The following is a 21,062-nucleotide window of genomic DNA, read 5'->3' as shown; positions in this document are numbered from 1 at the left end:
AGAAGACCCCGATGGTCATCTGCCCTAGATTAGCCCCTCTATCATCTCATCATCCCTATCAAAATTGTTAGGAACCATTGTGGATATCTTGTTCACTGGCTTATTGGTACCATGTGTCGAACGAGGTCTGCATATACACATCAAAAGTTCAGAGCATATGTATCAAATCAACACTGTTAGAACTTATATTTTTTTGTGAATTTCAGCATATGCAAACACACAAAAATATGCTTGGAAACTCCACTTCTATAAGCACATTTAAATGATTGAGCCAGCAAATCTCAAGGTTATGTAACAAAAGAACGGTGTCAGCCACATGCTCCATGACACAAGTCACCACTCATCTGATTTTCAAACAGTCACCACTCATCACACCCAGAAAAATGAGCATGGGTCCCACCATGCACCAAGAGTATAAACCGCGCACGGAACAAAATCGAACCCGCCCGGACCGGAAGGAGGAGCCGCTTCCTTTCCCTCCCCGTCCTCCTCCCTCACCCCGACCCCGACGAACTCGCCGCCGCCTGCGCGCCGCGTGATCGTCCCCGCCTCGCCACCCTATTTCCCTGACCGCGCGCCCACGCCGACCGCGCCGCGCAGCCATGGCGCCCGCGGCCCTCCGCCTCCTCCTCGCCATCCTCTGCCTCGGCTCGCGTCTCGCCAGGGCGGCAGCGGCGGGGTGCGGATCGAACACGAGCCTAGCGGGGTACAAGGCGGACCTGCGCATGTCGCAGCACCAGCTTCGCGGCCGCGTGGAGGTGCTCGACGGCTGCTCGTTCCGCGTCGCTGCGCTCGACCTCCTGCCAGGCTCCACCTCCACGCGGTGGTGGCGCGCGGATGGGACCGACCTCGACTCCCTATCGCGCGGCGAGCCCGCGGCAGCCGAGCCGCTGGACCGCACCTTCCGGTCCGAGTCCCTTGTGTTCCGCCTCCTCCCGGGCCTTTCCTGGCCGCTCGTCCCCGTCCTCGCGGCCTTCGACCCCGTCACTTCCTCCCTCTTCGGCTTCGTGCGCCTCTCCGGTGCCAACGCCTCCGATTCATCCTCCTCGTCCGCGGCGTCGGCGCCCACCATGCTCGACTCCTGCGCCCAGCTCTCCCCGCGCTTCCGCGTGCGGTGGACGCTCCACGAGGCAAACAATTCCATCGACATCGCCCTCGAAGCGGCGGTCGGATCAGAGTACTACATGGCGTTCGGGTGGGCGAAGCCTGGCGCGGCCAAGCCGTCCGTGATCGGCGCCGACCTCGCCGTCTCCGGCTTCACCGAGGACGGCCTCCCCTTCGCCGAGGACTACTACGTCACCAAGTACAGCGAGTGCCTGCTGCGCAAGGACGGCCTCGTCGAGGGCGTCTGCCCGGACACGATCTACGACCGCGACAACACCACCGGGCTCGTCAACAACACGCGGCTGGTCTACGGCCACCGCCGCGACGGCGTCTCCTTCGTGCGCTTCTCGCGCCCGCTGGTGTCCGAGGACAAGAGGTACGACGTCTCCGTGGACGGCACCAGGAACATGACGGTGGTCTGGGCGATCGGGCTGCTGCGGCCGCCGGACTCGCTCCGGCCGTACTACCTGCCGCTGATGAGTCGCCGCAGCGGGTCTCCGGGGACGGCGTTCACCTTCGCCAAGCTCAACTTGTCGGACGCGAGCAACGGGTGCGTCGGGCCGCTGGACGCTGAGGACAAGGAGGATCAGGACAGGATCACGACGGAGCGCAACACGCCGCTGGTTGTGACGGTTGGACCGGCGCTGCATTACCCCAATCCGCCCAACCCCGACAAGGTGCTCTACATCAACAAGAAGGAGGCGCCTCTGCTCAAGGTGGAGCGCGGCGTGCCAGTCACCTTCTCCATCGAGGCCGGGCACGACGCGCCACTCTACATCACGTCTGACCCCGTCGGAGGCAATGCCACTTTCAGGAACGCGTCAGAGATCATCTACGCCGGTGGACCCAAGGCAGAGGGCGTGCCTGCTACACCAACAGAGCTCGTCTGGCTGCCTGATCGGAACACGCCGGACCAAGTGTACTACCAATCCTTGTACGATCCGAAGATGGGCTGGAAAATTCAGGTAGTCGATGGAGGCCTCAGCGACATGTACAACAACAGCGTGCTACTGGATGATCAGCAGGTGACATTCTTCTGGACTCTCTCTGGTGACTCCATTAACATTGCTGCACGGGGTGAGAAGAAGAGTGGATACCTTGCAATTGGATTTGGTAGCGCAATGGTAAATAGCTATGCTTATGTCGGGTGGGTCGATGGCAATGGCAAGGGGCATGTCAAATCATATTGGATCGACGGGAAGGACGGGATGAGTGTGCATGAAACACATGAAAATGTTACACATAAGCGATGCCGATCGGAAAATGGTGCGGTCGTATTTGAGTTCACTCGTCCATTAACACCTTCATGCAGCGGAAGGGTGGAGTGCAAGAACATAATCGATCCGACGACTCCTCTGAAGGTCATCTGGGCCATGGGTGCTCAATGGTCACCGGGCCCCTTAAGTTTGAAGAACATGCACTCGGACACAAGCAATCGTCCTATCAGGATTCTTCTGCTGAGCGGCCTGGCTGAAGCAGTGGAGGACCTCCGCCCGGTGCTTGCTGTTCATGGGTTTATGATGTTTGTGGCATGGGCTATTCTGCTGCCAGGGGGAATCATGGCTGCGAGATACCTGAAACATCTGAAAGGCGAGGTCTGGTTCCAGGCTCACACCTATCTGCAGTACTCAAGCATAGCTGTCATGTTCTTGGGTGTTCTGTTTGCGGTCGCTGAGCTCCGAGGTTTTTCTTTTAAATCCAGACATGCTCGAATTGGCGCAGTAGCATTGACATTCGCATCTATGCAGCCAATAAATGCCTATCTTCGACCGCATAGAACAGAGAATGGAGAGTCTCCGCCTGGAAACAGAGTAGTTTGGGAATATCTGCATGTTCTGACCGGGAGATCTGCTGCGCTTGCTGGTACCGTGGCGCTCTTTACTGGTTTGCAGCATCTTGGGCACAGATATGGCAGTAAGACCATCAAGGGACTTACATGTGGGCTGATCTTATGGGTTATAAGCGTTACTTTGGTAACCGCTTACCTTGAGTATATGGCGATTAAGCGAAGAACAGCAGGTGCTGATGGTCCTTCAGGAAAATGGGTGCTTGGCAGCAGTGAGGAAGATGATACAGTCGATCTTTTGCAATCTGACAGGGTAGTCAGTAAAATGGAGTCTAATTCGTCACCTGAACCAATGGAAGTACAGCTTGAGCCACTTAAAAGATGAGACGAAATTTTCAGCATACTTATGGACATAAAAGTATTCTAACTAAAATTCTTTATAGATAGAACAAGCGGCATATACATCTCAGGATAAAAGAAGTTTCAGATTTTTTGTTGATATATAAAGGGAGGATTGGTGAGAGTTCCATCTTTGACTTGCTCGAGAGGTATGCCCCGTTCGCTTGGCTTATAAGCCGTACTTTTTCAGCCAATGAACAATATTTTTCTCTCACAATAAATCAGCCAACAGTACTTTCAGCCATGACTTATCAGTCAAGCGAACAGGGCTATCACACCACATGGTATAGAATGGGTTTTTCTTTTGTCTTTTGGAGCTTAGGTCCTCTTCTTTAATCTCCTAACTTCTTAGCAAAAATGTATGTATATCTGTACAATTTTGGTATAGTTATAATGACTGGAAAGTGGATACACATTTTTCTTTAAATGTCACACGACTCTGAAGCATTTTCATATATGCTACTATCTGACATTATTTGTTTGTGATATGTTGTGTATATATATGTGACTTGGAACTAGAAACAACCGTCCAACGAAATCACAGTGTTCCTTCATTTTGTAAAATCAGCTATCCACATTTTATCTGTAGGCTACAGTTATCCTTTGTGCTAATTTTTTGCCTACTTAATATTAAAACCAGTGGCCATCTATGCCTACCTGATGCAATGGGGCATGTTTGGTACCAATTGAAAGGGGTCCAATGTTGGGTTGATCTGCATCTTGGTATACCTATGTACTGATTCCATGATATTGCTTGCCAAATTATCAGAAATGCATTTACTTCTAAACTACATATTCATACCCGCCTTTTGTCGGCAAAAAACAGATTTCTTTTTTGCTGTTGTGACACGCAGGCGAAAGTAGTTGCCCACTTGTCTTCTACTAACGTGCTGCAGTTTGTTGACCCTGGAAATCATCCACAACAACCATTGAGTTGGCTCTCATCTGCTCCAAGCAAAATAGACCAGGTACGCTACTTAGTACTTACTATTCCCCTTTTGCTGTTGTGTTCCTATTATATTGGATTCGGTGATATCGACCTCAAACCTGCATGTTAGGTGTTGCCACTCAGTCAGATGTGGATCACTTGTTGGTTGGCTTGCCACCTTGTTAAGAAACCAGGTTAGGTGATGTCTGGTGAAGGTGCAAAATCAGCAGCATGCCACATGAGTCCATTTGTTCTTATAAGAATCTCTGGCCTTGTCTTTGCCGTGAAGCCTAGTGGCCAACATGTTGTACATTGCTGAGTTTTTTTTTGTGTGTGTGTGGGGGGTGGGGGTGGGGGTGGGGGTGGGGGTGGGGGAAGGGGACGGGGGAGCTAATCTCAAAAGGAAAGTTGATGTTGCTGACCTGCCGTACTGGTGATTTTTTAGTGGTAGTGTTTGGGTCTCTACTCTCTAGACTGACCTGCCCTGTTCTTTTGAACATATGAGCCTGGCTTATCAGTCATGGTACAATATTTTTCTTTCTCTCACAACAAATCAGCGAAGAGTACTTTTCAGCCTGGCTTTTTAGCCATGGGCTTCCGTGCTTGAACAATACTGTGTATGTCAGCCTAGAATCAGTGGCAACAATACAGTTCAATCTCAGATCACCTGTAGCTAGAGCAACTGTACACGTATGTCTTAGGAGCCAGTAAAATGGTCCTAAACGAAAAGACAGTCGGTATTTCAGTCATTATAAAAGGCAATCAGGGTTGGGGTCAGGCGACTCTGAACCTTATTTTCTTAAGATATACTGTAATGTTTTACACTGACATGTTAGGGCTTGTTTGGATACTATGGATTAAACTTTCGTTCTAGGTATCCAAACAGGTGGACTAATTTTTAGTTTTTAACCGACTAGCAATTTGTTCATTAATTGGTAAATGTGAACTAATGTGGACTAAGAGGTGCAAATGAGTCTTTGTCTAGGAAAACTATTTGTTATATCTAAATAGCATTGGACTAAACTCTAGCCACCTAAACTTCAGTCCAAGTATATACTTTAGTCCACCTCAAATTTAGTTCTAGGTGGTCTAAACTGGCTCCTAGTTTTTCCTCTGCATCCTAGACTGGCAAAATAGTTAACCTACCCCAAATCTAATTTGTCATTAGACGGGACCCATTCCTAGCATATTTGACATAGCCACGCTTTCTACTGATCCTGACTTTTGCTGACGAAAGGAACCTGCATTTTCTGTGCGCTTGTCTTATCGGTCTTACTTTTTCAACGAAGAAACAATATTTTTCTCTCACAACAAATCAGCGAGCAATACTTTTTAGCTTGTCTTTTTCAGCGAAGCGACGTTAAAATCATCATCTCGTCGACTACCATGATTGTTTAGTGCCTGAGTCCACTCCGGCCTTCTGCCTAATTTGATGGAAAAAAATCCTTCATTACCATTAGAAATTATAACAATCCCTTCATTACCATTTATATAGATTTTTTTTCCTCCCTTCATTGTCATTCCATCCATTTTAAGCTAACGGCGTTATAGCTCCCCATCATTTTACCGCTTATCCAATCTAACTACTCTCCCCTCCCCTCTCTCTCTCTCTCTCTCTCTCTCTCTCTCTCTCTCTCTCTCTATATATAGTATATATATATATATATATATATATATATATATATATATATAGATATATATATATATATATATATATATATATATATATATATATATATATATATATATATATATATATATATATCTATATATATATATATTACTGTTCTACGGCTGGCCATATAATAACTTATTCTGTGGCCACTTTGAGTTACGATAATTACCATGCTAATTTACGAGATTACAGTAACTCCTTACTAAGTGATTTACTATAATATTATCGTAAGGGTAAAGTCCAATTTACACCCTCCAACTTGCAGCAAAGTTCGGATTTCAACCTCGAACTTCAAAACCGGACAACTTTGGCCCTCCAACTCTCGAAAAAGTTCAACTTTCAACCTCGTGGGCGGTTTTGCGGATGAACAGTAACTTTTGATATTTTCAGGAGCGCCGAAATTTTATATTATTTTTTCGAGCATCTTAACGTCCTCAAATGAAAAAACTCAAAACTACAAAGTTGTAGATCTCACCGAGGTCTACAATTTACATATAAAAATTATCTTCATCTGACATCGTATTGAAGGGTTTTCTATTTTTTGAAATTTGAGTCTCATCACGCGATAAAATATGGTGCTGAAATTTTATATTATTTTTTCGAACGTCTTACTGTCCTCAAATGAAAAAACTCAAAACTACAAAGTTGTAGATCTCATCAAGGTCTACAATTTACATATAAAAATTATCTTCATCCGACATCGTATTGAAGGGTTTTCTATTTTTTGAAATTTGAGTCTCATCACGCGACAAAATTGTTTCACGCGTGATGAGACTCAAATTTCAAAAAATAGAAAACCCTTCAATACGATATCGGATGAAGATAATTTTTATATGTAAATTGTAGACCTCGATGAGATCTACAACTTTGTAGTTTTGAGTTTTTTCATTTGAGGACAGTAAGATGCTCGAAAAAATAATATAAAATTTCAGCACCATATTTTATCGCGTGATGAGACTCAAATTTCAAAAAATCGAAAACCCTTCAATACGATGTCGGATGAAGATAATTTTTATATGTAAATTGTAGACCTCGGTGAGATCTACAACTTTGTAGTTTTGAGTTTTTTCATTTGAGGACGTTAAGATGCTTGAAAAAATAATATAAAATTTTGGCGCTCCTGAAAATATCAAAAGTTACTGTTCACCCACAAAACCGCCCACGAGGTTGAAAGTTGAACTTTTTCGAGAGTTGGAGGGCCAAAGTTGTCCGGTTTTGAAGTTCGAGGTTGAAATCCAAACTTTGCTGCAAGTTGGAGGGTGTAAATTGGACTTAACCCTTATCGTAAATATCACCGTGAGTTGTAGTAACACGAGTATCGTAAATGCATATTCATATTATCATAAATTGGTATAAATATTATCGTAAATCAAGGTGGCTATAGAATAAATTATTCTATGGCCAGCTGCAGAATAGCCTTACCCTATATATATATATATATATATATATATATATATATATATATATATATATATATATATATATATATATATATATATATATATATATATATATATACTGTTGTACGGCTGGCCATATAATAACTTATTCTGTGGCCACTTTGAGTTACGATAATTACCATGCTAATTTATGAGATTACAGTAACTCCTTACTAAGTGATTTACTATAACATTATCGTAAATATCACCGTGAGTTGTAGTAACACGAGTATCGTAAATGCATATTCATGTTATCATAAATTGGTATAAATATTATCGTAAATCAAGATGACTATAGAATAAATTATTCTATGGCCAGCTGCAGAATAGCCTTACCCTATATATATATCCAAATTAATTCTTTCCAAACCCAATATCCTCTCCGGCCTCCACCTATCCCAGTGTACTGAATTGCTGCATTCCGAACGCCTGGTCCCAAGGTCCCCGGCAACTCGGCGCTCGCGGCACTGCGCATCGCAGCACTGTACGCCGCAGCTCCGCGCCTGCATGCGTGAATCGTCCCAAATCGGCGCTCGTGGCACCGTGCACGCCGCCTTGACCGGTCACTGCGCACGCGCCACGCCTCGACTCGGTGCCCGTACGTGGACTCCTTGCCCGGCCGCTCCAAAAACATTCAAGGCTCCAAGCAACAACTTCGCCGGCACGGTCATGCGTCGACGTGCAGCTCGTCACCAACAACTCCGCCGGCACGGTCATCACCTTCTACGTACGCTTCTCGGCATTGTCCGTTCACTCCGTTCCTCGATTGATCACACCTTTCAGTGATGCATGCACGATGGAGTATCGCCTCTAGATCCTAATGACGGGTTTCTGATGATGGTGCAGTTTTTTTTTGGAGGGGCCATGGATGTCCACGACGAGGTCGACCTCGAGTTCCTGCGCGCAACATGAGCGGCTAGCCGTACTGCCAGTACACGCTGCCCACCAACGTGTTCGCCAACAGCAACAGCGGCAAAGAGCAGGTCAGAGTCAGATCCACCGCCACCGCCGAATCAGCCAGACACACAGATCAGTACTTCAGTAGTTCCCACTGTCTGAAGATTTATTTTGGACAAAATATCTCAAAAACCCAATCCCTCATTCCCCCTCCTTGTAAAAGTGAAGTAGTTTTGTGAATTGATCCCTGCAAGTTTAGAAGACAAGTGAGAGCTTCCGCCCAGAACCACTACCCACGTCGTCCCAAATTTTACTGTCCGTCTGATCTTTACATCGGATGGCTACGAATGCCTGAAGCGGATTTCGCCGGGAGCAGATTCTGGGCCTGCTTTCTGTAGATCCTTATAAATATGTGATTTTCATCCGGAAGCATCGATTTGGACCGTTAAGGTGTTCCATCGTACAGCACGGGAAAAATCTAGCGTGGTCCCCTTCTACGAGCAAGCTGCCCAAGAACTGCCTACAGACAACTGTGGACGCGGTGGCCAGGAAGCTACCGGCTTGCCACGGACCTTTGATGGCACGCAGCGGGCGTCTGGTCTGGGTGAAGTCGGTCCTCACGGCCGTGCCCATCTACACCATGCTCGCGGACGGGTTGCCACCTTGGGCGCGCCAGGAGATCGACGCCATCTGCCGCCGTTTCCTTTGGACCGGGAAGGACCAATCTTGCCGCGGTAAATGCATGGTCGCTTGGCCTATAGTCTGTCGCCCCAAGGAGCTGGGCGGTCTTGGGGTGCCAGACCTCAGGCTGACCTCCATCGCGCTCCAGACAAAGTGGCTCTGGTTGCAGCACACGGATTCTCAGCGGGCATGGGCTGAGCTCCCCATCCAAGCTTCACGGGAGGTCTCCGACTTCTTCAACGCCTCAACTTTCACCATCCTCGGAAACGGGAGATCCACTTTCTTCTGGACGGGACGATGGATCAACGGACGCTCCATCCAGGAGCTCGCTCCAACGGTCCAACCTTGGCCAGCCTCGTGCACTGTCGAATTCTACAATCGGCAACGGTTGCACAGGCTCTGCCGAACAGAGCATGGGTCAGGCACATCGCCGGAGGAATCACAGCACCGGCCATGCAGGAATACCTGGACATTTGGGATCGGATCCGTGGTGTCGAGCTCAGCAACGCGGAGGACACCTTGGTTTGGCGCTGGACCGCCGACGGCAAGTTCTCGTCGCGATCGGCATATCGCGCTCTGCACCTTGGCTCGCACCCGCATCACGGTTGCAGCAGGATTTGGGACACATGGGCACCTCTTCGCGTCAAGATCTTCTTATGGCTGGCGGTGCGAAGAAGGCAATGGACTGCCGACCGACGACGACGCCATGGACTTGATGCCAACGAACACTGCTTCCTCTGCGATCAGGAGAGCGAGACCATGGACCACATCGTTGCATCATGCTCCTACTCAAGGGAAAGTTTGGTGCCGCATCCTGCAGGCCCTAGGGGCAGACTACTCCCAGGTCGGCAATGAAACCTTACTGGCCTGGTGGGACTTTTGGCGAGCCAGATGGACGGGCACAAAGACAATGGGGGCGAACTCACTCTTCGCTTTTGGTTGCCTGACAACTATGGAAAGAGAGGAATGGAAGATGTTTCCGCCAAGCTTCATCGACGGTCACGCAGATCCTACTGCACATCAAAACCTTAGCGGACCAATGGATCGAGTATGCGAGCGAGTAGTAACGTGAGCGTAAGTCCGCTAGGAGGGGGAAAGCTATTACAATATCTCATGCGCGCCCGCCCCCCTAGTGCGCCGATTTAGTCGTTGTAACAAAAATTCTTAACCTTTAATAAAAGGGTAAAGTCCAATTTACAACCTTGAACTCTCGCTAAAGTTCGGATTTAAACCTCGAACTCCAAAACCAGATAAATTTGGCCCTCAAACTCTTGAAACCGTTCAATTTTCAACCCTGGGCTGGTTTCTGGGCGGTTTTTGTGTATGAACAGTAACTTTTGATATTTTTGAGAGGCGCCGAAATTTTATATTATTTTTTTTGAGCATCTTAACATCCTCAAATGAAAAAACTTAAAACTATAAAGTTGTAGATCTCATTGAGAGTTACAACTTTGGTATAAAAGTATTTTCATTTAACTCCATACAAATAATATATTAGTGCTCTAATGCGGCAAGCGCGAGTAGGCAATTATTATGATGCTGAAATTTTATATTATTTTTTCGAGCATCTTACTGTCCTCAAATGAAAAAAATTAAAATTATAAAATTGTAGATCTTATCGAGGTCTACAATTTATATATAAAAATTATCTTCATCCGATATCGTATTGAAGGGTTTTCTATTTTTTAAAATTTGAGTCTCGTCACGCCACAAAATAATACTATGGCGTGATGAGACTCAAATTTCAAAAAATAGAAAACCCTTCAATACGACGTCGGATGAAGATAATTTTTATATGTAAATTGTAAACCTCGATGAGATCTACAATTTTATAGTTTTAATATTTTTTTATTTGAGGACAGTAAGATGCTCGAAAAAATAATATAAAATTTTAGCACCATAATAATCGTCTACTGGCGCTTACCGCATTAGAGCACTAATATATTATTTATATGGAGTTAAATGAAAATACTTTTTATACCAAAGTTGTAGCTCTCAAGGAGATCTACAACTTTGTAGTTTTGAGTTTTTTCATTTGAGGACGTTAAGATACTAAAAAAAAATAATATAAAATTTCGACGTCTCACAAAAATATCAAAAGTTACTGTTCATACACCAAAACCGTCTAGAAACCAGCCCAAGGTTGAAAATTGAACGGTTTTAAGAGTTCGAGGGCCAAAGTTATTCGGTTTTGAAGTTCGAGGTTGAAGTCCGGACTTTGACGAGAGTTCGAGGTTGTAAATTGGACTTTACCCTTAATACAATATAGACAAACCTTTTGCATATTCGGAAAAAAAAAATATATACTGCCGACTGGGCCTGACTCCACGTCTCCACTACACGGTTCGACCAGATGCTTCCGGCGCTGCGGCTTCGCTGCCGGCTCCCGGTGGCATCCCTCCGTCGCCTCCTCGGCAGTCGGCACCCCCTCCTCCTCTGGTACTGGCGAGAGCGATCTTCCCGTCGACGCAGCAGCGATGGCTGCGGCCGCAGCGAAGGCCCGGGCGGAGGCGGCAGCGCGGGCTCAGGCGGAGGCGTACAAGCAAGTCGAAAACTTCGATTGGAGCACTGGCGCCGACTGGAAGACCACCGCTAACATCCTCTTCACGGTCCCCCCCAAGCGCAAGGAGTTCGGGTGAGTATCAATAGACGACCATCTTCCTCTCGTAGGGCTCCTTTGGGAGACCCAATCCACGGGGGTTTCCCCGCGTTTTCCCCGGGCCAGGCCCCCGCGTGGATTTCGGCCACGGGGAGAAGCCCCCTTGTATTTGGAAGCCCGTCACCCGGGAGAGGTCGACCCGAGCCCCATACTTTCCACGGGGTGGCTCGTCCCGCACCCAGGGGTCCGGGCGGCTCTTCCCCGACCCGAGCGAGGGCGACGAAGAGGAAGCACCGCCGCCGCCGTCCTCCTGCCACCGAGCTCACCCCCCATCGCCGCCACCGAGCTCACCCCCCATCGCCGCCACCACCACCGAGCTCGCCGCGCCCCCCCCCCCCCCCCACCGCCCCCCCCCCCGGTCCCCGCCGCCGCCGAGCTCGCCCCCGCCGGCTTCTTCCTTATCTCCGTCGCCGGCCTCGCGACTGCCACCACCACCGTCCGAGCTTAAAGATCTACTCCAGGTTAGCTCCAAGAACCCGTCCAAGTTCCTCACCTAGATCTAGTTCGAATTGAAGTGTGCACGATGGATGCACTAGCCAGATCCAAAGCGCAATACCATTTAAATTGCATACTCGCACAGACAAGCCTATAGCTGTTTGTGCTTTGTGAAGTCTGAAGTGATACTCTTGCATCTCTACGGCAAGGTAAACAGCAGCGACGGGATAGTATTCATTAATTTAATTTACATATGTAAAGCAGAGTGAAGAACTGGTCTATAGAGACTCAAATATACATTAGTTATTCATTATCGCTACATAAATGTACATGCTTTCAGGAAAACAGAAAACAGTATGCAAACATTCGAAATCGTTACAAAAAGTACAGATGCTTGACATGTTGTGTGGATTGTAGGAAAACAATAGATGCTGGACCCTCGTCTCCAAACTAGTTCATCAAGAATGAAACCACTGTTGCTGCATGACCTTTGTGCTCTCAGAATGTTCTCCCTGCAATCTCTTTGTGCAACTGTATCCTTTAGATACACCTGTGAATAGGCTTGTAAACTAATTAAAATTGTTGGTCAATAAAAATTTGGGATGAGCATGTCAAGCTCATTAGAAATAATTCCAACATCAGTAAGGTTGTCATTGACAACAGAGAATCTCAACAGCAGTGGGGATGATCAAAGGTTACATGAAACTTTTAGAAAAAAAGAATAAATCAATTTTATATCACCTAATGGAGGAGATGAACTATCTGGCTATTGGGTGTATTTCTGATGGGAGTTCATATTGCCCACACCAAAAAAAAACTACATAATAATAAGATTGATCTTGGCATAATAGGACCATTTAAATTGCATACTATTTCTGGATCATCGTTTCTACGTGCAATCTGCAGTTAATAACGAGTAAACGAGGCTAGGCTAGCTAGACTCAAAGTGGAGCTGGATCTGGATCTGTTAAATTATCCTAGAAAAATCAAGGATCTACCATTTTTTGCTATAATGTACTGGTTGACCAGTGAATGAATGTTGTTCTATTTATTGCTGTAATACCAACAGATTTACCTATAGTTAAAATTAGATATTTGCTTGTCATCTTAGTTTGCTTCATCTACAATTCTCAGTTGACAGATTGTTTTCAGGGTGAAGACAAGAAGTGACCCAGCAAGTTCCACTTCCTTGCTTAGCAGCTTAGGTACTTTTGTTTGTCTCTGTTACTTATTCCTCTCCCTTGTTCATTTGAGCTGTGATTCCATGAATTTGCTGCTTTGGTTATATGTTTCAATTTTGGTAATATTTGGACGACATCTGGTAATATTTGTCAACAAAGCAGAGGATCTGGTAATATTTTGATGACATTTGTGAATTATGGTTAAAAGAAAAACATTGGCAAAGACCTGCTGCTAGTTGCTAGTTGCTAGAAGGCAAAAGAAAAACATCTGGTATGCTCATTCTAGTACCAGCCCACATTGTTAGAGTATATATCACAACTAAGGATAGATAGATTTAGTTAGGATTAAGACCCCGTTTATCTACTTGACCCCAAATCCTATGAATATGCCAAGTCAATGCAAATAATATATCAACCCTCCTGTTCCTGTCCCATCTACTTTGATCCTGAACCTATGAGAGAGAGAGGGGTGAGAAAAAGGAAAGCAAGGGGCCGGGCAGGGGCAGGGGCACAGGCACAGGCAGCTCACCTGAGCTGGAGAGGAAAGGGGTCAAAGACTGGAACAGCCTAGGGGCATGTGGGGGGGCTCTTGCTTTCCTACCGGTACCCAGTGCCTGCACACATCATTTTTGCAGATTCTTTTGTGTTTTCTTTTGCCCTCCCTTTTTTGATTAAGATGGATGACAGGATGACTGGATGAGCGAGCCATGTTTGCCTTCTTGGTTGCTCAAATCTTTGTTCATTACTGTACTTGATATGTTCATCAGGAACAGGCTAAATGCTGGATGAACAGCTAACATTTATCAAAATTTCATTATATTGGTATAAAAAACCCCTCATTTCTGTACAGAGAAAAACATAATAGCAGACCAGACAAAGATGATGAAAGCAAGAATTTCACTAGGACATACAAAGAACCAAAACAAGAAATAAATGAGTAGGAAAATGCCTAACACAAGAATCACATTTTGCTACAGAGATGTATTGCAGGGAACTCTTCTTTTATGTATTGCAGTTCATAGAACTCTTCTTTTCTGTTTGGCACATCAGTTATAATTCTTGTTTTTAGTTATATTATATCCTATTTAATAATATTATCCCTATATAATAGATAATGGGTTCTTGGGAGGAGGATGTTAGGCAGTTCATGTTAGATGAGGAAGAATTGGACGATGAACTTTTCTTTGTTATTGTCCCTGCTGTCATGTCATGTCTCTATGATGAAAAGATGCCAGAACACACGTCATCTCTTCCTGGTGCCACAAAGGTCAAAGAAATCCTAGAAGGCCACGAAAATTGGTGCAAGTCAGAGTTTAGAATGGAGGTTGAGATCTTTAGAGCTATAGCAAATCTTCTCAGAGCAGAAAACTTATTACGCGACACACGCGGTGTTAAGATTGAGGAGCAATTAGGAATGTTTTTGTTCATGCTCTCCCATAATGCTAGCATTGAAACGCTGAAGAAAGCATTCCAACACAGCGGTGAGACAATTCATAGGAAAGTCAATGAGGTCTTCGATATAATTCCAACATTGACTCATAGATTCATCAAGCTTCCAAATCCAAACCAAACACATGCTAAGATTTTATCAAACCCTCGGTTCATGCCGTTCTTCCAGGTTAGTCATATATGCTGCTTGCCCTTGTATCATTCTAAACACACTATTCCAACAATCTTAGGTTCCTTTTTACGTGCAGAACTGCATTGGCGCCATTGATGGGACACATATCCCTATTACTATCAATGAAGATAAGGCCCCTCCTTTTAGAAACAGAAAAGGGACATTGTCCCAGAATGTTATGTTCGCTTGTGACTTTGATCTCAAATTCACTTTCATCTCTTGTGGGTGGGAAGGATCTGCGTCTGATGCAGGAGTCCTACGTTCTGCTCTTACGAAGGGTTTTCATGTACCGCTAGGGAAATTCTACCTTGTAGATGGCGGATATGCTAACACTCCATCATTCATAGCACCGTACCGAGGAGTTAGGTACCACCTTGGCGAGTTTAGAAGGCGTGGATCATCACAGAGAAATGAGTATGCAAACTACAAGGAGTTGTTTAATCATCGGCATGCACAACTTCGGAATCATATTGAAAGGGCATTTGGGGTGTTGAAAAAACGGTTTCCAATTCTGAAAGTGGGAACACACTATCCAATTGAGACTCAGATCAAGATTCCTGCAGCAGCAGCGGTATTTCACAATATAATTAGAGCGCACAGTGGGCAAGATAATTGGCTAGATCACCAACCACAATATATCAATCCAACCACTTTTGTTGATATGCCGGAGGGGGATAACAGTTATCCAAGCGAGATAGAATCGAGTGATGGTAACACATTACGAGATCAAATCGCGCAAGCGATGTGGGCTGCCTATAATAATTAGATGGTAATTTAGAGCATTGTTCATCATTTTCAGCATTTTACCTTACATTTATATTTCTATAATTTTAGCTTATATTTATCTTTCACCATTTTTCAGCAATGTCAACGTCCCAGGGTACAAGGGCTGCATGGACCTACACGTATGAGAAAGGGCTGGTGGATGTAATGAAAGAGCATGTCAATATCCCAATGTATAGGGCACAAAATGGCTGGACAGCAGATGGTTGGAGAAATATTGCTAAACGTTTCAATGAAACCTTCCCTTTAGCTCATTTTTCAAAACAACAAATGCAAGAGAAGGAGAAGGAGTTGAAAGGAAACTATAGGACAGTTAGAGATGCCAGAAAAGAGAGTGGTGTTGGTTGGAATGAGACATTAAGCATGATAATTGCCGAACCAAAGAAATGGGAAGACCTAATTGAGGTTAGTCACTTTCTGTCAATTATATAGTACTGTGTTTTCACTATTTTAAGAAGCTAACCAAAATGTTGCTTTGTTGCATTTAATAGAAGTATCCCAAAGTCAGTAAGTTCCAAAAGAAGCCACTTCCTCTTTATGAACACCTGGCATCATTGTATGCAGGTAATTTTCCTTTGTTTGCTCATGAATACATTAAGTTTTTATTGTGCTGGACACTACTTAGCCTATAGCGTAAGGCTTCTCAGTGACATTTGCTCAAACTTCAAACTTCATATTACCATAATCCAAATTCCATTGGGTTCCTTTTAGAATCCTGCTTCTTCCCGTTGCTGTCATCACATCTCAATTAACATAGGAGTTTATGCTACTAGCTGGTACTAATTGTTTATGCGCGGCGGCGTCACTACCTAATTTTGTATAAGCATATAGTACTTTGATGACTCAAGCTTAATTTGGTTCGACTAGGAGGTATATAAAAATCTATATATGCATATACATACACCGGTGGTTGGTGCAAGCTGCTGCAATCATGCATCTATTGATGATGCAAGATCGATGCTAGCATCAGCGGCTTCGAGCTAGCTGATGAACAGCTAGCTTCGCACCTTCGCTTAAGCTATAGCTAGCTTACGGTCGTCTCGGCCGGCACTGCTACAATTGGCACTGCAGGGAGCAAGTACGAGAGCTAGCCGCTGCTATATGTCACAACGAACTCCTTGTTGATAGTTGCAGCTAGTACATGGAGAGTTTGGGCACATGCAGGCAGGTCACACTGGTAGATGCGTATGGCTGATTCGGTGACTGAAATGGTGGCCATGAGGGACTAGCCGTCATGGGCACTGCCTGAGGGGTTGTGATGAGCGGGGAATTATTGACTCCCTGAATAGCTTGAACCATGTTAGCCCGCTGCATCTGGTCCACCTTTTGCATCTTTTGTTGACGGCCTGCAGCAGCAGCCTTTAGTTGTACCGCCTCTTTCTGGCCAAAACTGACCCTGATAGATATCATTTTCATGTAGTCGATCTGACAAACCAAAATATTAAATTAGGCCGGAAGCAAGTGAGGCTGAATCCATCAAATCCAAACCGAAATAAGATGTGGATTATATATAGAAGACTCCCAGCTGCGTAGCATTTCTTTCTTGCAAGTGGGCATAATGTTAATCAGCAGAAGCATGTAAACAAATGCAGAACACTGGAAACTAGCCTGAAATCTGAAACCGAAGCACATTGTGTCCGTGGTACTGGATTGGTGTAAGTGAGGAGGAGATTAGTATGGCTCACCATGTCTGTGGCTTTCTCGAATGTGGCCTCCTCGAAACCAGCTACATATTGGTTGAGGCCCTCCGGAGGTGATCTGTCCTTGTGCAGAGCCCTGCATAATCCAGCCCTGCATAATTCCTGAACACGATGTTGTTCCTTCTCTTCAAGCGTGTCAAAGAATAAAATGATGGATTTACAGTTTTGTATAATGGCTAGTGGCGCCCTGTTACGCCTTGACCAAATCTTCGCCGCTGCCCGAACCGACTTTAGCCGTCCAGCAAGAGTTGCAGCCGCATCGGAGGACGTTCGAGCCTGATGCCAAGCCGGCAGTGTAGATCTACAGTGTCATTTCGTTTTCCCCCTTTTTGCTTTCTTTTTTTCTTATATCCACCACTGATCTAGGCAAGCCACAACATAGTCATATTTAGAATCCACCACTGCATCAAGCTACTGGTTTCAATTGGATCAACAGCTAACATATCATTATGAAATCAGTGAAACCAAAGTCTTACTGCTGCACCTGTAATTGAGCCCCATCAGTCTTTAGAATCCTAACACCTATAGGTAATTTTCCTTTGTTTCCTCATGAATACAATTTTTGTGGTGCTGTATTCATGAGCTAGCTGTATCGTAAATCTGAATTGATAAACATGTGCCTATGGTGCTGAATAACTTTGAATAATACCTAAGAGTGCATCTGTGATGTGTATTGATAGGAAGTATAGCCACTGGAGATTTGAATTTTACATCAACCGAGCCACCTAACATGACAGCACAACCTCCAATTGAAAGAAGTCACTCTGAGCAAAGTACACAGAACACGGCTGCTGGCTCTGATTCTATTGGCATCAATTTTGGTACAAATCCTTTTTCTCAAATTGAGGGCCCAGAAGTGCAATCTGCACCACCCTATCTCAATCTAGAGGAGGGAGCAAGTGCTAGTGGAAAAAAACGCAAGCAAAGTCAAATGTCAGCTAAACTCGGCGAATTCATAGACTTGAGAAAGATCCAAATGGAGAAAAATCAGGAAAAACTAGATGAGAAGAAGAAAAAAGAAGATGACTATTCCGTAGAAAAGTGCATTGCTGTCGTGGATACCATAGAAGACCTAACTATTGAGCAGAAGGCAGATGCTAATGAGCTCTTTCAATCTGAGATGAATCGACAGATATTTATGATGACAAAAAATCTAGCTGTTCGACTAGTTTGGCTAAAGAAAAAAATTTCACAGGTATGTTTGCTTGTTGTCTTAGTGTTCTTCTCTTGTAGCATTAGATCATCTAAACTAAACTTGTATTCTGAGATGATTCTTGCCTCATTAATTGCAGATGTCCCAGTGACTAACTGGTGGAGAAGTGCGATTCTGTTTCAAAGGTAAACCCACGTTTGAGTACACTACTGTCTATATTTCCTGTTTCAGTGTGGCCAGTGAAAGATGCAAGCTTTAATCTATTATGAAACTGCAGTGTACTTGCAGTGCAATTATATCTTGTTGGATTTCATTGGACTGACTTGTAGTGGTGATGTGCTACCAACATAGAGTTATCTATATTCTTATCTGCATTTCCATGGGAAAGATTTGATCTGCCTAGTGGTAGAATTAGTAGTAACTTTTGTATTAAATTTAATGGTGTAAGGTTTGGTTAATGTGCTATCACCAGCAAGTACATAGTGGTCACTGGCTCCTAGCTTTTAGCTCCTGGTGTAGTGTTAGAACATGACCAGATGTTCTACTTGTACAGAGTTCCAATTTTATAAAGAGTCTAAAGATCTAAGTATGTTTCTGTCTTTGTATGTGTATCCTAAGCACTGAGGTATGCTGTCATGGTGCAGGGAAATTAGAGATGGAGTCGGCCAACACCCAAAAGGAGGACAATACTGGGTCAACATTGCATTCATAGCTCATTTATTTTGATGAACATACTAGTTGTTAATTACGTATTGTGATGGCGCATGATGTGTCTCCTTAATCAACTTGTTAGTTTGTCTGATGCTCTATTTGAGTTGGCTTCAGAAGTAATACCGCATCATCATTATTCAGACAAAAACTGAAGAATGTCATGTTGAAACCTATGTTCAGAGTCAAGTTCTGTATAGAGTACTGAGTTTTATTTAAGTGCTAATGATGATACAGAGCATGTAATTATTTTCTAAGTTAACTGATTTTTTATCTCTCTTGCGTTCTTTGAATTTTCCATTTTTCCTTGATTTTGGCATATTTCTATGTGTATTTTTAAGTCCATGTCGATGCATTATTAGCCTTCTATCACCAGTGCTAATGATGTATTATTTTTCTCATAACTTCCGTTGATCTTTTTTCGATTTTTCTGATATAATTTTTTTTTATGTTTGTACACTTGTTTTCCTTGCTCCCATATTCACTTTCCTTGTTGAAAAAAATTATGAGAAAACAAGTGCTTTGCCTTTATTAGCCCAAGGATAGGCTGTGTATCCTCGTTCAAATCAATAGACAAAACACACCCTGGGCTAATCAGCCCTGCTTCCAAATGATGGGGGAGGGGACGGGGGAAGGCCTCCCTGGAAAGCAGAGGTCCACTAAAATCCCCGTGCGGGCTTCCGGACCCTGGGTATATCTGGCCCTCCTCCCAAATGAAGCCGTAAGGTTTATGGGTTTTTTAGTGTCGGTAGCAATTACATCTCGAGGCGAGGTTAGATGGAATGGGAGTAGGATAAGGGCAACGAGATGAGATGGAAGTTGACTAGTCTCATTTCGCTGGGAATGTTTTAGCTTGTTTTGATTTTGCTTCATGATACAAGTTACAACCCTGACAATTATAGCATTGGCTGAGGAGTTGTCGCAAGTATGTCGTTTAGTTTTGCACGTACTATGAGGTTATTTAGGAATCTCTTTTGAATAGCCTTCTAGAAGCAGTTTCCACCGCTCCAAATTAGCTAGAAATGAGTAATAATATATGTATAGATTTGTTAGGGAATTTGTTAACCCTGTTTTATTTCTGATGTGCAAAATAGCCCAGAAAACCTCTGCAAAACTGAATTGTCCCCAAAGAGAAGTAACTCCCAATATATAGAAAATCCACCAGAGACCTAGGGTTTGCATCCAAGTTGCACTCTCCTTTGATGCAAGACTACTTGAATGTTGTGAAGCAATGAAACATATGTGATTTACACTTTCAAACTTGCCACATAGAGCACAGAATTCACCCCACTGCCAGTTATTTTTTCCCTTCTCTTCTGCAGCTGATTGGATCTTTTCATGCAATGCTTGCCATAGGAAAATATTTACCTCCAAGGGCATTTTGCAGTTCCAAATTTTCTGTGCATTGTAGCTTGAAACATTCCTCACAGTCAAGTATCTATACATAGATTGGCCCCTGTTTCTATACTGTCTGCACTTTGCTTGAACACATTCAACCCTTGTTTCCATCCGCAGCTAATAATATGGTACTTAGTTCAACATATTAAGTAGTTCCCATTGTCTGAAGATTTATTTTGGACAAAATGTCTCCAGAACCCAATCTCTCATTCCCCCTCCTTGTAAAAGTGAACTAGTTTTGTGAATTGATCCCTGCAAGTTGAGAAGACAAAGGAGAATAAGGTTGTAATAGAGAGATCATGTGTCCAAATATCAGTCAAAGATCTTGTCTACCTGCTATTGTGAACAATATATGATACCCCTTTTTCAAACAAGATATGGGATACAGCCCCACCGAGAAATGGGCCCTCCATAAGGATCAGTGTCTAAAATGAACCCCGATTTGGCATGTATTTGTTCCTCAGCAACTGATACCCTGCTCACTGTCCCTTCATAAGATTAGCTTACAATGCATA

The 21,062-nt window shown here is 44.4% G+C and overlaps 2 protein-coding genes and 1 pseudogene across 4 annotated transcripts; all 3 read left to right on the top strand.

Moving 5' to 3' along the window:
- Nucleotides 1–392: 392 nt before the first annotated feature.
- On the top strand, nt 393–8,413 carry LOC136520799 (cytochrome b561, DM13 and DOMON domain-containing protein At5g54830-like). Of its 3 annotated transcripts, XM_066514449.1 has the most exons (5): nt 393–3,438; nt 3,930–4,012; nt 4,144–4,257; nt 7,772–8,058; nt 8,178–8,413. In XM_066514449.1, exon 1 carries the CDS (start codon nt 603–605, stop codon nt 3,273–3,275), a length of 2,673 nt encoding a protein of 890 aa, XP_066370546.1. In that variant the 5' UTR covers nt 393–602; the 3' UTR covers nt 3,276–3,438; nt 3,930–4,012; nt 4,144–4,257; nt 7,772–8,058; nt 8,178–8,413. The 3 variants fall into 3 exon arrangements, with proteins under 3 accessions (XP_066370546.1, XP_066370545.1, XP_066370547.1); XM_066514448.1 differs by lacking the exon at nt 3,930–4,012; XM_066514450.1 differs by lacking the exons at nt 3,930–4,012; nt 7,772–8,058; nt 8,178–8,413 and adding an exon at nt 4,348–4,529.
- Nucleotides 8,414–11,262: 2,849 nt separating this feature from the next.
- The window catches only part of LOC136523049 (uncharacterized), a 42,767-nt pseudogene continuing 32,967 nt past the window's right edge, over nt 11,263–21,062 (top strand).
- Nucleotides 12,069–19,692, top strand: LOC136522439 (uncharacterized). The gene is made up of 6 exons (XM_066516259.1): nt 12,069–13,208; nt 15,668–15,993; nt 16,080–16,152; nt 17,969–18,483; nt 18,581–18,626; nt 19,086–19,692. The coding sequence occupies exons 2-5, from the start codon at nt 15,670–15,672 to the stop codon at nt 18,590–18,592; spliced, it is 924 nt and encodes a 307-aa protein (XP_066372356.1). The 5' UTR covers nt 12,069–13,208; nt 15,668–15,669; the 3' UTR covers nt 18,593–18,626; nt 19,086–19,692.

Source organism: Miscanthus floridulus, chromosome 18, assembly GCF_019320115.1.
Source record: "Miscanthus floridulus cultivar M001 chromosome 18, ASM1932011v1, whole genome shotgun sequence".
In the NCBI taxonomy this organism is placed as follows: Eukaryota; Viridiplantae; Streptophyta; class Magnoliopsida; order Poales; family Poaceae; genus Miscanthus; species Miscanthus floridulus.
This window is presented reverse-complemented; position numbering and strand designations above follow the sequence as displayed.